Genomic DNA, 15,459 nt, shown 5'->3' on the forward strand with positions numbered 1-15,459 from the left:
TACAGGTGCTGTCAGAGCAGCGTTCACCTCTGGGGGCCACAGACATGGATCATAAGAGTCATAGAATCACAGAATGATCTGGGTTGAAAAGGACCACAACGATCATCCAGTTTCAACTCCCTGCTATGTTCAGGGTCACCAACCACCAGACCAGGCTGCCCAGAGCCACATCCAGCCTGGCCTTGGGTCTCCTGGAGCGGGTCCAAGGCAGGGCAAGAGAATGCACAGAGGCTGCATCACCTCTGCATGGAGACAGCGGAGTACTGGGGGCGTGCAGCCTGGAGAACGCTCTGGGAGACCTCATTGTAGTGCCTACAAGAAAGCAGGGAGGGACTCGTCAGCAGGGAACGTGACAAGGGATAATGGTTTTAAATTTAAAAAAAAAGCAGTTTTAGGTTAGATATAAAGAAGAAATTGTTTGCTCAGAGGGCAGCGAGGCCCTGTACTGCTGTGCGTGCCCCAAAGCAGGAGGTGCCCAAGGCTGCAGGCGGGGCTCTGAGCAGCCCGAGCCGGGAGGGACTGCACGCACATGGCTGGGCCCGGCCCCGCCCGGCCCGCTGCTCAGGTGCACGCGTGGAGCCGCTCGGAAGAACAGCCCGCGCTCCCCTCCGCCCCCAGGCCCCACACCAAGCTCCGCACCAGACCCGGCCGCGCCCCCTCCCACCGCCCCTCCCGCACCGCCCCGGGCCCCGCCTCCCGGGCCCACTTCCGGCGGAAGTGGGGGGCTCTTTCCCTTTCCGGGTGCGGGTCCCCGGGCGGAGCGGCGGGACGGCGCGGCGGCGGCGTCAACGGGCGGGCGCGGGGCGCGTGTCATGGCGGAGCTGGCGCAGGGGCAGAGCGCGGCGCCCGTGGGGATCAAGCCCGAGGGCTTCGTCGATGCTCTGCACCGGGTCCGGCAGGTGAGCGCGGGCAGGGCAGGGCCGGGGGGCGGGAGGAGGCCGCGGGACGCCGCTAGGCCGCGGGGCCGCCCTGAGGGGCCGGGCCGGGCCGCCGAGCGCTCCTCACGGCGCTGCTCTGAAGCCGCGCCCGGCTGCCCCGCTCGGCGTTGGGGACTCGGGGCGTTGCGGCGGGGGTCGCGGCACTGGGAGCTGCCTGGAACGTGCGGTCTGTCTGTAAGTGAGGCCTTCGTTAGGCTTTCGGCTCGGCGGCATCCCCCGTGTGAGGGAACCGTGCTTTCCCTCATGGAATGGAAGGGGTGAGGTGTGAGCTGCGATCGCTAGGCTCGTGCAGCGTGTGGATGGCGACTGTGGACCTGCGGCTGTCGCCACCTCTGTGCCCAAGGTGGGACGCCTGCTGCCTGTCTGTGCCTCGCTTTGTGGAAAGGAGCATTGGGGATGAGCAGCTGTAGCTGTGCTGCATGGATGTCCGGAGGATTTGCTGTGGTTTGTGCTCCGTTTCCCTCACAGGGAATGTCCCAGCTCTGACAGAGCTGCGCTCCACCTGCGCTCGGTAAGCGCTGTCTGACTGTTGCAAAGTGTGATGCAGCCAAATGCTGGGCCTGGTGCTGGAAGACTGACTTAACTCTGATGTTGCAGGCCAGGTGGCAGTTACCTTCTGTTTCACAGACTTCCTTTTTTCACTTAAATGGGAAACTTTAAAGAAACTGATGTGGACCTTAGGACCTTTCAGACAGTTGCTCTGGAGGGACTCGAGTGGCTTACCATCAGTCATGGCTCACTTGTGAATCAGTGTGGCTGCAAATCCTGTTCTGCACAGTCTGCAGCAAAGGATACAGAGGTGCTTGCTGTTCCAGAGGAACACCCTGCACCTTCCCAGAAGAACTCCCAAGCCAGTTTGCCCTTCATCTGTTCATTTGCTTCTTAACAGAAGTACGGCAGTAGGCGAGTAGCTGCCTCCTGGGTGAGGCCAAGAGTGTCCCTTCTTTCAGTGGCTAACAGAGCATCATGGCCTTGACTGTGTGTGGTATCTGAAAGCTTTCCTATTGCCTCAGCTTGGAATAGTAAATTTGAGAGGTGTGCTTGTCTTGACCTGGTCATCCGTAACTGAAGGCCTCTTGCTGCATAAATGTCACTGAATTTTGATAATATAATTGCTTTCTAGCAGTTGAATAATTTGTCAGTAACTTGTCTGTGCACAAGAAAACATGATTACCTGCTGATCTGTGTTGGAAGAACTGCAGTATGTACCACCTATCTAATCAGTAACAGGTGAAGTGTGAAAGTGGGATGTCTTGGGCTGTGTTAGGCTAAAGCAGTTCTAGCTGAAACTGAGTCACGTGTGTTGTGTGGCTGCTGTTGTCACGTTTATAGGTTTAGGTGCCTTGTGTTGACATGTGGAGGAGATAAAGAATTCTTTGATATTTTATTTTCTGTGATTTTGCTGTTCTTAAGTTTATTATACTTGAAAGAATATTTTGGATTTCCAGTAGCATACAACCAAAGTTAGTCTGATCTGAAATGCTTAAAAATCCTCAAAGCTGTCAATTTCAGGTCAGGCACTGCAGAGCAGCAGCTTTCATGCTACCTTTCATGTTGGACACAAGGCCTGCTGAGAAAAATGTTCCCTGTATGTGTTCTTGGGAGTGCAGTGGATTACGTTCTTGAGCAGTGTGCTGTGTGCTACCTGGTTGTTGTTTCGTTAGCATTTGTAGGATGAAAAACATTGTTGGCAAGCACTCTGCTGGCAGCTGTTTCCCTTACTGCCCTAGCAATCTGCAGTGACACTTCTGGCCGGGAATCAGGTGTGATGCAGAGGCAGTTGCAACAGATATTTCTCTGGAGGTGATGGCAGAGCTTTCACTGAGTGTGTTCAGTGCAGCAGGTTGCCTGATGGTCCAGTGTGTGGATGTCAGCTTGTGTGTTGCTTCTGGCCAGTGTCGTAGCTTTTCAGAATATTACTTTTGCTCTAAGAAGGGAGGGGGCAGTGGGGAAAAACTTCGGTTGTAGCTCTTGCTTCCTGGGTTAGACTAGCATCTCTGATCTGATATTTGAATTATTTCAAAGCTTAAGCTTGCACTTAAGACTAGTAATCAAATCTACTGAATTCAAGAGAGCCATTACAGTGAACTTGAGCTGCAGTACACTGTGCTTAGTTAGTAATAACTAAATAATTCAGGACAGAGAAGACTTTCCTGATCAATCACAGTAACTGCGATCTTCAGTGACACTGGGATGTGAGCTGATGTGACAGTGAGACATCTGTAGTATTTTGGAAGAAACGACTGCTGTGTTGCTTTCTGTGCTTGTGCTGGACTTGGTTGGATTTTTTTGTGTGTGTGCTTTTAAATACTTGAGATGTGCAGCAGAATACTTTCTCAAGTGAAACCTAGAGCTTTGAGACAGGCTATTCTGCACCTTCCACACCACGTCTTGAGTGAGTGGGTTAGTTTATGGGTTGTAGGTGGTGACTGATTTGCACGTGAGGGCAGCTGCTCCCAGGCATGGTAGCTTTTCTTCTGAGACATTTTGGGGTTGAAAGAGTTGGAAAGGATGTTTGTTCCCCTCTCCAGTAATGGGATTGCCCAAAAAAAGCAGAGTTGCCAGTACTTCGGATAAAAATTGATTTCTGTTGGACTGCCCTTGGTTTAGCTCTCGCTGACAGAACAGCATCTTGTTTGATTCTTATCTTCTCTCCTTCTTGGCAGTCTCATTTTCTGTGCAAGGTATGCATTAGTGATTCCCTCAATACAGATACGTGTAGAATTATTGTAACCTGCCATATATACCCTGAATCTGAGTTTCCAGAGGCGATGAAGAAGGAAAAAGAAGAAAGAACTGTGGCTTAGCAGCCTGCGGTGGCTGATCTTGGGTACCTTGGATGACATGGTAACAAGGATGAGGTGGCCTGAAGGCTTACTGTGAGTCAGTGGGCTGTATGTCTGTATCCCTTTCTAGTCTCAGCAAAATGGATGTGCTGGGTTAAAAAAAAAAAACAACAAACCACTGACATGCAGAGGGGCAAAAGCAGTGGAGCAGCAGCTAGCAGTACATTACTCAAGGTCATGTAGGCAGATAAGGGCTAGGTCTGCTTACTTTTGCTGTGTTCTAACTTTGGTGCTTATCTTGCTGAACCTGTAGTAAAAACTGAGGTTCCCATTGTAAGTTGAACACGAGAAGTTAAAATGCATTTTAACTGTTTTATCTACTTTAAAAGCTTAACTCTTAATTTTGCAGGGTGCTTTCCCTACTGTATGAGATGGCGTGTTGTCCGCGTGTAATCCCAGGCAGCTGGGAGGCTTTGGAGATAAGGGTGTGTGTTTCAATTAAGGAGGCAAGGGGGGGATGGGGGGGAAGAGAGAGAATATCCCAAAAGCTGGTAGTGTAAGAATTGCTTTACTCTCAGTTTGGCCCTGTGTTTGAGGTTCGTGTGCTGGGGCCATGGCTGCGTGTGAAGCACAAGCAGGGATTTGCAGTGCTCTCCTGCTCAAGGAGCTGGCAGCTCTGGTGCTGGGGATCTGCTGTTCACACCTATGTGCTTTATGCTATCTTCCTTTTGTAGGCCAGGGTCTTCTTCCCTGTGCAGGTGTGGTGTGTGATTTCAAATTCATAGTTCCAAACTATCAGCTAGCAGTTTCTGTACAGTGTATTTTTTTTTTTTTTCCTCGTATTGTTCAACAGATTTCACAAAGGGCACTTTAAAATCAAATGTGCTGCCAGGGTACGTTATACTTGACTACAGCTCAGTGGCATAAGTTTTGACTGTGAGTTACGATGTTAAAGCTGTCAATGGATTATTGTAAAACTTATTTTTTATCTCCTTTCCAGCCCTAAAGTAGTCAGGAAATATCTATGTTCTTTGTACCTTCGTTAAAGTCCTCTGCATCCCAAACAAGGGGGAAGCAAGTGAGTCAGGGGCTGGAAGCATGACTGCAGTACAGCATCCAGCAAAGAGTGGGGCATCTCTTCACGCTTCCTTGTGCAGAACGGACAAGGGCTTGTTCAGAAATATATTTCTCTGAGCTTACTGGCTCTTGGAGATGTTGATGTGCAGTGTGCCCTGTGTGGCTGGTCCCTGTGCTAGGTTATGGCTGAGCAGCACTTCCTCTTTGGGGTCTGGGTAACCACACTGTGGGAAGAATGGTCTGGTGTTACGTTCCCAGTTGCTCATCCAAAACTAGTTAAAATCCTGTTAAGGTAGGATGGATTTATTCTCCAGCTCCTGGCACTTGATTAAAGCCAAGTTGTTGCCTTTCTAAAGGAGATTGGGAAGGAGTGGTCGGAATGCAAGAAAATGGTCGAAACTTGGAGCCCCTTCCAAACAAGACATCAAGAGCATTTTCTGTTCTTTCTAAAAGCAGTGCCCTCAATCTTCCAAGGTTATTTCATACAGCATTTTTCACTACCCTGTGGTTCTGCATCTTGTGCGGTTGTTTATTCCACCGCAGCAGTTGATAGTGTCAACAGCCAGAATTACTGTAGATGTCTTTTTGTTGCAATAAAACTTAATTTCAGAGACACCTTTAGTTATGTTTGTCGTTTGCCCTTGCCTTCGTTTAAAGCCTATCTTTGTAAAGAGCTCTTTTTTCATCTATTCCTTTCACTTCCTCTCTGTGATATGCCAGGCGTAAGACAGCAAGATCGCGCTCCTAGCAAAGATCCCTTCTTTTTGCTGGAAAAGGAAGTGAGTGCTGTGCAGCACACAGCGTATTTGTTCTGCAGCTGTATTCTGCACTCTGGCAGAGCGCTTCATGTAGGCAGGCTGTGCTGTGGGGCCGTGGTTTGCCCGTCCCTGAAGGGTGTATTTGGTAGTCGAACTACTAAAGCTGGTTGGCTCTCAGACTTGGCTTACATTGGTTAACCTGGAGAACAGGTCAAAGAGCTCACCTCTGTCACATCAGTCCATGTAATTGTCTCCCGAATGTTTAACGTTTCACTTGTATTCAGTGATGCTTCAGAGTGTCTCTCACTTATTTTACTTGCTTCCTGTGATGCCTGACTCCTCCTCCCTCAAAGTATCCTCCTTGCCTCCCAGCCCACCCTGGAATGGCTGTTACTCCTCCAAGGGCTGCAAACAGAAGCACAGGCAACCTTAGCTGTGCTCGTACTGCAGGAAATAGAAACTTATTCTGGGCTGATAGTTTGCCCACTGGCTTATTCTTCGTACAGTAAACACGTACTGATCCAGCCCCTTTGACAAGGAGTCCCCAAACCTGTCCTGTGCTGTGTATTTGCACGTTCTTCCCCTTCCACTCCTCTCACCCCCCACTGATGTGCAGCTATGCATTTCTGTGTATCTGGATATGCATGAATGCAGCAGAAATGTCTTCCTACATTGCTGTGGTGGTTGCAGCTTCTCCAGGACAAAGCTGGGGGACTAGGTTTAACTTGTCGGCTGTCTGCTGAATGAATGAACAAATCTGAATGTAATATTACAGCCAGCAAATGCATACTCATGACCAGGAAGAGGAGCTGGGTGAATGCAGTCTCAATTACACAAATATCAAAAGCAAGTGGAAGCCTGTTTACTTTACAAATAAAGCACTGCTTTCCTAGGACTTCTACAAAGCCATCTATGTAGAAAAAATAGCAGCCAAGAGACTGTTGGACGGGGATAAATGCTTTGTTTGAAGAAGGATTGTTTAGCTGCGGTGGCTGAAACTGTAAATATGCTAACCAAGTTTTTATCACCTGTTTGTATAGATTGCTGCTAAAATTGGAGATATTCCTCACTTGAATAATTCGACAACACTCGTGGACCCGTCAGTTTACGGTTATGGAGTGCAGAAGCGGCCCCTTGATGATGGAGGTAAGTGGGGTATGATTAATCAGTCTTGTGAATTCACTTCTGAAATCCATCTATTTTGGCAGCTGTCTTTTTTAAGGGCAGAAATTGATGCAGCTTGTTGTGTATAGATTTTGTTTGCAAGATTCCCCGTGCTGTTGAGTCTTGCATAGCACTGGGCTCCTAGGCATTAATAATAGTAACGTCAAGCAATTCTTTTCTTAGTTCTTGAACTCTGGGGATTAGCAGTCTAATTCTGTAGTTTGTCTTGTTCCATGCTAGTTTGGGGAGGGTGCTTCATGGAATTGTGCTGGAGCCTGTGTGCAGAGTACCAGGAACACGTGGGCAGGATGTCCCTGCTTTCTGAGCTCAGGCAGTGTATGGGGCAGTATTCCCTCTGCTGCTTCCCATGGGTCACAGCACAGCAGCTGAGTGGCTGCCACGTTCCATTTGCTTTGCCTTGCACGTGGATTTTAAGGAGAAACAGTGCTGATGCAAGTTGATCCAAGTTTGAAGGAAACTTCGTACGTTAAGACTGTTCTTAAATCTCTGAAGCATTTAATGTTGACTGCAACCAATGAATAATTTACTGGGTTATTCTGGTAAACGTAATGAGTTGTTTGAGTTGTTATGGTTATAGAATAAATAATTTGTTTCTGGTCTTTGGGAAGAAGAAATGTTAGAACGGATGTTTTCTGCTATTACAAATGTAATGTGCACTGTGACAAGAAAAATGTGGTACCTGCTGCTGTTTAGATGCAAAGAGCTCACTGTTTGCCATCTCTTTCTCTCCTAGTATTTCTGCCGAGACAGGTAGCCCTGCAGGTTGATTCTTTCCTCCATAGATACACTTGAGTACTGAGGAGATATGCAGAGCTTCAGCTCAGAACTTCATTTTGAAAAGATTTCTTTTCTGTTTGATGCAAAGCTATGGAAGACAAGGGCTAAAAATACTGCCTGCCTGCTCCTCGTGCTGAAAAGCATGCTGGAGCACAGGAGGAGCTGCTTTCATGTGGAGCCTCTGGCTTGCAGACATGGCTGTTGTCTGAACAGATGCCACAACCCACTTTGTTCTCTGGCATTGGCTTCTATTTGAGCAAGAGGTTGCTGCTTGTTCAGCTTGGTGTTTTGGGAAAGAGTGGGTTGGTAGGTGTGAGCTGGAGCTTCACTGTGTTGTTATGTGCTGGTTTCTGCATACAAAGGTGCTGGGCTGTCCAGCAGTGAGCAGTGAAACCTGCTGGGGTTCTTGTGATCAAACAGATGTGTTCAGTGTGGCTCTAATTGCTAGGGTAGACCAACTGCAAAGAAACGGTTTGCAAACCTGTGCTGGCCATTTCCTTTCCAGCACTTTTCAGCTCTGCTTAAGGCTGTCCTCATGCAAAGGTCTGATCATGGACATTATTTCAAAGGATGTCATCTTAAGATGTTTCTTCCATTCCTGAACCATTGTTGGAGCAGGAGATGTGAATAGATTTTACTTTTCCTTTGCCTTCAGTAATATTTAGTGTAAATTTGAAGATTGCTGAGCTGTCTGAAGGGCCTGGGTAAGTGGCTGTATATGAGGAAAAAATGCACACAGTCCTCGAGGAGCCGTTTACTCAGAGCATTAGTCCTACTGTTTGTTTTCATTGATTCAGCAGACTGAACGTGAGAAATCCAACCTGTTAAGGTGTCCTTAAATGCATTTTTTAATATATGAAATAGCTTTAATGCCTGATAACAGCCTGGGTTAGACTTTGTACTTAAACTTTTACCAGTTAGCACTATTACTTGCTGACCCTTGTTTGTGTTGACACAAACCAGGTCAGTACCACCGCAGACTGTGCTGTGAAGGCACGTTGCCTCTGGTTCCTTGTGCTGTCACAGGCAGCCCCACGTGGCAAGGACTGGCTTTAGGAAAGCTTCCTCGAGTGACTGGACTCCTGATTGCCTGCTTGCCTTCCTCGCATACATCTGAAGGTTCCATAACTTCCAGATTAGGAAAGCACTGGGTCCTATTTGGATCTTTTAATGCCAACAAGGGGAATTTGGACCATGTGCTCATGCTTTGCTGCCTTTCCTGCTCTGAGCTCTGACGGTTTGGGGTCGTCGTCATTAAGAGGAGAGGATTTCTGTCTATGCACGCTTTGGAAATGTTGTGATGCGGGCGACTGGATACATTCTGCCACTCCAGATTGCTTGAAAGCAAATGTGGTAGTAAATGTTGTTTCTTCACCTCTGTACGCTGTGTGCTCGTGGCTGTGTACAGCTCTCACTGCTCCCGTAGCCCCGCGTAGCTGTTAAAAAAATTACTTCTGTTCCTAAGACCACTGGAAAAATGGATTGAGAGAATATGAGAGTATTTAAGGTGACAAGAGAACTGTCTGGCTTTCAGGGATATCTAATTCAGCCTGTCCATTTTTGTAAACAGCTGCCAGCACGGCTGATTGATGTCAGCTTAGGAAGTGGTCTTAAGACAGGATGACAGTGCGCTGGTCAAAACAAATTCAGCTGCTTTTAGAGCATTTCCAGGAAAAATAGACTTGTCATAGTATTGGAGGCCAGTCAGCGTGAGTTCCTTTTGCATTTCCCTTAATGTAACATTCATCAAAAACAAATAGCTGCTGGGGCTGACCCTCGTGCCCTGGCCTGTTGGTATTGGATAAAGTTTGAGAACTATTATTTTTTTTCTTGCTTCTTGAAGGATGTTTCCAGAAAGGCAAAAGAGGACCCCTGAGATGGGGTCCCTCCAAGATGCAGTGGCATCTTGCCTGTGGCTTGCTGCTGAGAGTAGATCCCAGCACTCCTCTTCATGGCCAGCAGCAGCTCCTGGCCTCCATCCAAATTAACGTGTCCATCTAGTTACCTGCACAATTTAATAAGTTTATTTAACGCTAATCCGACCTCGAAGAAAAGCTTCAAAGGAAGTGGGGGCCTTGTCTGCCAGAAAGACAGTGATTGCCAGAACCTCAGCGTTAGCCTTTGTGTGCTCCGTTCTGCAGTGCTTTGAAGACGCTTCCAGTGATGTAGCTGAAGGTTGAAGCATCCTTTGAGTCTGGGGAAACAAAGACAAGGCCTTGGAGAGGCCCTGTGCCGCCTCCCCCCTGCCTTCCCCAGCCTCTGTGGTACACCCAGATAGGTTTTGTTCTAATAGAACCTGATTGTGTTAAAGCCTGGGGACTCAAGCACGTGCGATCCTGTTGTATGCAGAACTTGCATAGCTCCAACGTGTTTTCATGGGCACAAGGAAACCTTATTCTAAGAAAAGTTAGCAGGGATGCTCCATCATGCATCAGCATGACCAGGTAACAGAAATCCCCTTGGCAGAAGCTTAATGTGCTGCACGAAATGGCAGCTCTCTTCAAAACTGCCCACATCTTTAATAAGGCAGCGTAAAGGTGCAAGCATTCTTATAAAGATTCACAACAAAGGCAGGCAGGAAAATTGGTTTAGACCATTAAATAACTTACTAACATTTAAGGCTGAACAACAACTCTGGTAATTATTACCTTTATTGCATCTTTCTGAAATTTGTGATGATCCAATTCTGGTTCAGAAGTGCGAAATGCAGCCCCTTTCCACCACTTTCCAGGAGCGTCTGGTTTTGTTCCAGCCATGAGGATATCCTCAATGACATTGTATATTCCTATCGTGCACGTTAATTTAGTGGGAGGCACTGATCTGTTCTGTGGGGTGGAAAAAAATCTGCATTTGTTTAGAGTGTCTGTTAGGTAGAATTCAGTTAAAGGTGAAGCCTAAAGAAGAGTGAAGAGTTATCAACCAGCGGGTGCCATTAACGGGAAATTGGGCTTATTTTATTCAGTATTTTTCCTTGTTTGCAGTAAAATGACTGCAGTTACAGTTAAATTGTACTCAATAGGTGTAAAAAGGGGGAAATGTGGACGTGGCTTGTCAGGGTTCAGTCCGCTCCCCAGCAAGAGGGAGGTGGGGGAGCGGGATGGCAGCTTTGGTGCTGCAGCAGGCATCTGCTGCCCCGGCCCTGCCTCTCTATTAGCTTCATCTTTCATAGCAAAATGGGCATTTTAGGGAAGAAATCAAACCTTCAGATTGTTGGGATGAGGAGCTATTTCTTAGGATAAGATTTCTGTTTTCCCTGCAAATGAGGAGAAATCGGATCTGCCTTAAAGCAAGTCACCCCAGCTTTCTCTGCCTGCTCTGCTTCACAGCTCCTGGAGGCTGTGTGCAGAGGGAATGGTGTCCTCCTTTAATTACTGGGGCTTTGTTTGCTTTTATCTAATTGGTACAATAAATATATATAAAGTAGGCATGAAATCTATCTGTCTGATTCAGCTTCTTGTGCTCGCACAGTTTTCCTCTAGGAAGCTGTCTCTGGTGTTGATGATGGCTCTTCTGTTCCTTGCATGAACTTTGGGATGTGATTATAGGATGCATATCTGTCTCATAATTTGTGGGCAGCAACTTCAGTGTAAGAGACTGCAAAGAGATGTGCTGAGGTGAATCCAAATGCAAAGTGGCTGTTTAAATACTGCTGAGTGCTAGGAGCACTTCTTCCCACACGTGGGGGTGCTGGGTGGCCTGGTCCTGTCCTGCAGACCTATTGCTTTTGGCAGAGATACACCTGAGTGCTGGTAGGGGCAGGGTGGTGAGATTCTGGATTTGTTTGATCACATTTGCTCAACTCTGCTGCGGCAGCTTATCAGCAAGAGCAAATATCCCCCATTACATCACCCACCTTTTTCAGCTGCGGCATTGATAGTTATCAAATTAGAGCTTTTTATATTCGGGGTGAGAATATGCAAAAGCGAATCTAACGGCGTCAATAACGCAACAGTTGTCTTATTGCTGAGCTGGAGAGAGTAATAAAACATATATGGTCGATATTTTGGTCCTGAACTATTATCGAGATATTGACGCGCCGCAGAGATAGGATATTGACTCTCTTTGTCTGCTTTATTGGAGTGTTTGGCCAGAAACTTTGTGTGGGTTTTTTTTTTCCCTACCGGATTCTGTGTGCTTGGGATGCATCCGCTGTGTAACCCTGACAGCTGATTGCCAATTTATTTCAGGTCAGAGAATGTGCAGGTTGCTGTAAGGTAGTTTGAAACAGCGTTTTTATTATCACGGCTCGTGTCGTTGGCCAGTTCCATTTGTTTCTCGCTGCTCGTGCCCTCCAGGCATGCAATATAATCTGCAACTGGTTGTTAGGACCAAATGGTCTGGTTTTTAGCTGGTTTGCTGCGGGCAAAGTCCTGTAGGAAGCCCAGCAGGGCATGTGTTCCCACTTTGCATGAGTTGGTCTAATGATATTTTCCCCATTAACGTTTGGAAGAAAGATCTAATCTGTGGGGGCTGGGGGGGAACAAGTCTGTCTGAGGGCTGTCAGCTGGGAGATAACAGCTAATGGTAACGGGCTGCCAGCTGACATCACAGATATGCCTGGAATGTTCAGTCAAACGCGAGGGGGAAAAAAGTACAGTTTGGGTGCCACGAGGGTTCTGAACAGACTTCTTCCTTTAACAGGTCTCCGTGTAAGTGGGCTCCATGGAGCACAGATAAGAGATACAGAGAGAAGTATGTGCGAGCAATCTTCAATGCTTTTTGCCTAGACTAAATCTCCGAGTCTGCTCAGCCTTTATGTTTGTTTGTGGTACATACGGAGCACTTGACATGTCTTTTCTCCCCTTGCAGTCCCACCTCTCCCCCTTTCTCTTTTTTCACGTTGGGTTTAAATTGGGAAGGAGGGAGGTGAGTTGTGGGGATTTGGATTTGGGCAGGCAGGATTTTCTCCCATGACTCTCAGCATGGGGAGACGCAGATCAATTCCCTATCCTGTGTTCAGCTGGACACTGGGTTATGGTGTGTGCTGATCAAGAAATCCCCTCCTGTTTTGTACCCCATAATGCATTCATTTCAGCTGCTGAACCTAAATTACTGTTTTGCTTTTCTTTCTTTTTTGATGAAATGGTAAGAACTCTTTTTCTATAGGGATGAAGTTAGTTTATCCGTGCTAATGCCTTGATTTTTTTCTTTTCCTTTTTTCTCTCTCTGCCACAGTAGGTAACCAGTTAGGGGCCCTGGTACATCAAAGGTAAGCAGTGGGTTATGTTTTATTATTTATTGATCGATTCTAATTGTTTATTGATCCACCATCTGTAGTAGTGTTAGGAAGTCAGAGGTTGGGAATGTGGAGAAATTGTCAGCTTGGGTTTTCTGCAGGCTAAGGCTTCTGCTAACCCTTTAAAAGCTATTTGTTGTTGTTAGGAGAAAAGAAGAGTTGAAGTAAAACTTGGATTTGATTCCTGTAGCTCTGCAGGACCAAGCAGAATAAATTATCTCCTTTTCCTTCTCCTGCCCAGTGGGAAGGAAAGGGATGGGGGGAAAAAAAAAAGGCGAACTGGCACTTTGACAGAGTTTGAAAACGTTAAACAAGCAGGTGGGTTTTTATTTATGTGTACACATGTATATATTTTTTTTCCTGGATTTGTTAATGTAAGGTGACCTGGGATGATTCCTTTGATTGTCAAAGATGTTTTGAGGAGACCAAAGCAAATGAAAGTTATTGCACAGCATCTCTTAGCATCGAATACAGGAGTGGATTTCTCAGTAGGGCTGCATGCAATTCGTGGGCAGCATTGTCTGCTCTGCTGCTGTCTGCCACCTCTGCTCTACCAGCAGTGATGGTTGTGCAGGGAATTATGCACTGCTTTTGAGACTGCTGTACAAACTGTGTGAAATGCATATGGCAGCATACAAGCTTTGCAAGTCCTGTATTTGTTGTTGTTTTATATGAAATAGAAATGGCAAACAAAAGTCCCGCAAGGAATTTCTTCTGTGCTTCACTGTAGTCAGGTCTTAGGAAATTGCTTTGGGTGCTCATGTGTTGAGGCACAGATGTGCTGAAAAAGTCCAAAGAGCAACAGATAGGGAAATCTTGAGATGGTAAAGATGATCAGAGACAGCTGTTGTAAATTCCAAGGAAAGGAACCATAAGTACAGGCAGGCAAGAAGGTAAATTTGAGTATCAGAAGGAGCATTCCAACCAGCATTGGCATTGGTTAGTGTCTCCTGGCAAGAGCGTATCAGAAGGCAGCAGGCAGAGGCTACGGCTTCGAAGCTGTCAGTCTAAACATTGAAGGAACTTTGCTGCTTTTCTCTTAAATCTGTCTGGAGCACGAATGACAAAAAGGTTCTTCCATTGAGGATAACAGTAGAGTAGAAATATATCCAGTGCAGGAGAAATGAGGTGTGTTGTCTCTGCAGCCAGGGCACGGAGCAGGGCCTAAAGGTCTCTTCCAAAACAGTTTTAATTGTGATGTAGTATTTACTTCTCTGTGTGCATTAGCCTTATGCTGTGCTTTGTTTCCACAGCACAACATCTTCTGTCATCTTCTGAGTTGTTTGTTGTAATGACCATTCGATTTTTTTTTTTCTTCCTTTCCTTTCAGGGCTGTAATAACAGAAGATTTTAAAGTGCCTGATAAAATGGTTGGATTCAGTAAGTACCTTGCATGCTTTTGGTATGGTTCTTCTGTGCAAGAATGCTGCATGTTCTGCTAGGATAAGACATGCTCACAAGTTTTTGTGCTTTCTAGCCTTGGGTGAGTCTTGTCTGATGCTTTGTGGGGACCACATCATCTGCATTTAAAATCCATGTGCAAATGGCATGGAAAAGCTTGGTGTCCCAGTAATGAGAACAAGTCTGCATGGTGCAGGCTACTGAGAGCTCTAGTGCTTCTGTTCCTGAAATGTCAAATAACAAGCTACGTAAATATATCAAAAGCGAATTAATTTCCCCTCGTTGAATCACTTTCCTTTTGAGTATGCAGAAGTGTGGGAGGTGAGGGAGGAAAACAATATTTAAATGTTAAAACAAGGCTTGATTCAAGGCGAGATAAGCAGAATTTTAAATTTTTCATACCTTTGCTGCAGGGGAACACAGCCAGTATGCATTGCTCAGCTGAGGTTTTTTCCCTAGACTTGTGTTCTTGGTGCTGTTCTCTTCTAAGCTTTATTTTAATTCCTCCCTTCCTTTTGATGATCATTACTCTTTCTTTCAATGGCACCCTCCTGCTGTTGTGACTGCAGAGATTGCATTTACTCTTCCACTGTTAGGTATCTGTGCATCTCTCCCAATTTGGTATACAGAGAGTAAAAAAGAAATTAACAGCCCCAGTAATTACCCCTTAGGGCAGTAACTGTAACACTGGAATTCACGAGAAGGAAATCTGTCCTTCTGCCAGCCTTTTCTATTTATCCATCCTGGTACCACATGTGTGGAGGAAGGGAAGTCAGAGGGGTTCTACAGCTGGATGAGATGGGACCCTGCATGTTGGTGCATCAGCTGTGTATTCCATACAGTCCTGGTTCAGCAGCAGCCAGGTGTAGGAGGCAGCATCTGATTCATAAATCATAGAATGGCTTAGGCTTGGGTTGGAGGGGACCTCGAGGACCACAGGCAGGGCCACCAACCTCCACGTTTAATACTAGACCAGGCTGCCCACGGCCCCATCCAACCTGGCCTTGAACACCTCCAGGGAGAGCTGGGAGGTTCTTCTGCAGGAGCACCTTGAGCCAGGCATACCTGTCTGACTTGACAGTTCTGCTCTTTTAAAGGATAGGAGTTGTGATTGGCACACACTGTGTCTCCTCAGTGTGTCTGTGAAACAACTGTTTGCTGACCCTAAATGTTAAGAGAGATGGATATTTGTTTTCCTTAAGGTTTGATAGAGCGTTTTGGTGTATAGCAGTTCTGATCAGACTGGATAAATAGCATGTCTTTTGAAACGAGGTAGTAAAACACAAATTTTAAAGAGAGCA

At 46.5% G+C, this 15,459-nt stretch overlaps 1 protein-coding gene across 7 annotated transcripts in view; it reads left to right on the plus strand.

Annotated features, from left to right (window-relative positions):
* The first annotated feature begins 743 nt into the window (after window positions 1-743).
* The window catches only part of FUBP3 (far upstream element binding protein 3), a 35,810-nt gene continuing 21,094 nt past the window's right edge, over window positions 744-15,459 (plus strand). The window contains exons 1-5 of one of the 7 annotated variants that reach the window (XM_052668088.1): window positions 744-899; window positions 6,600-6,705; window positions 12,163-12,213; window positions 12,697-12,730; window positions 14,088-14,137. In XM_052668088.1, the coding sequence (XP_052524048.1) occupies window positions 813-899; window positions 6,600-6,705; window positions 12,163-12,213; window positions 12,697-12,730; window positions 14,088-14,137 (328 nt within the window). In that variant the 5' untranslated portion in view covers window positions 744-812. The remainder of the gene's footprint in view (window positions 900-6,599; window positions 6,706-12,162; window positions 12,214-12,696; window positions 12,731-14,087; window positions 14,138-15,459) is intronic. The other 6 variants (XM_052668081.1, XM_052668082.1, XM_052668087.1 and 3 more) reach the window with 6 other exon arrangements.

Source organism: Tympanuchus pallidicinctus, unplaced genomic scaffold, assembly GCF_026119805.1.
Source record: "Tympanuchus pallidicinctus isolate F22 unplaced genomic scaffold, pur_lepc_1.0 scaffold8, whole genome shotgun sequence".
Lineage (NCBI taxonomy): Eukaryota > Metazoa > Chordata > Aves > Galliformes > Phasianidae > Tympanuchus > Tympanuchus pallidicinctus.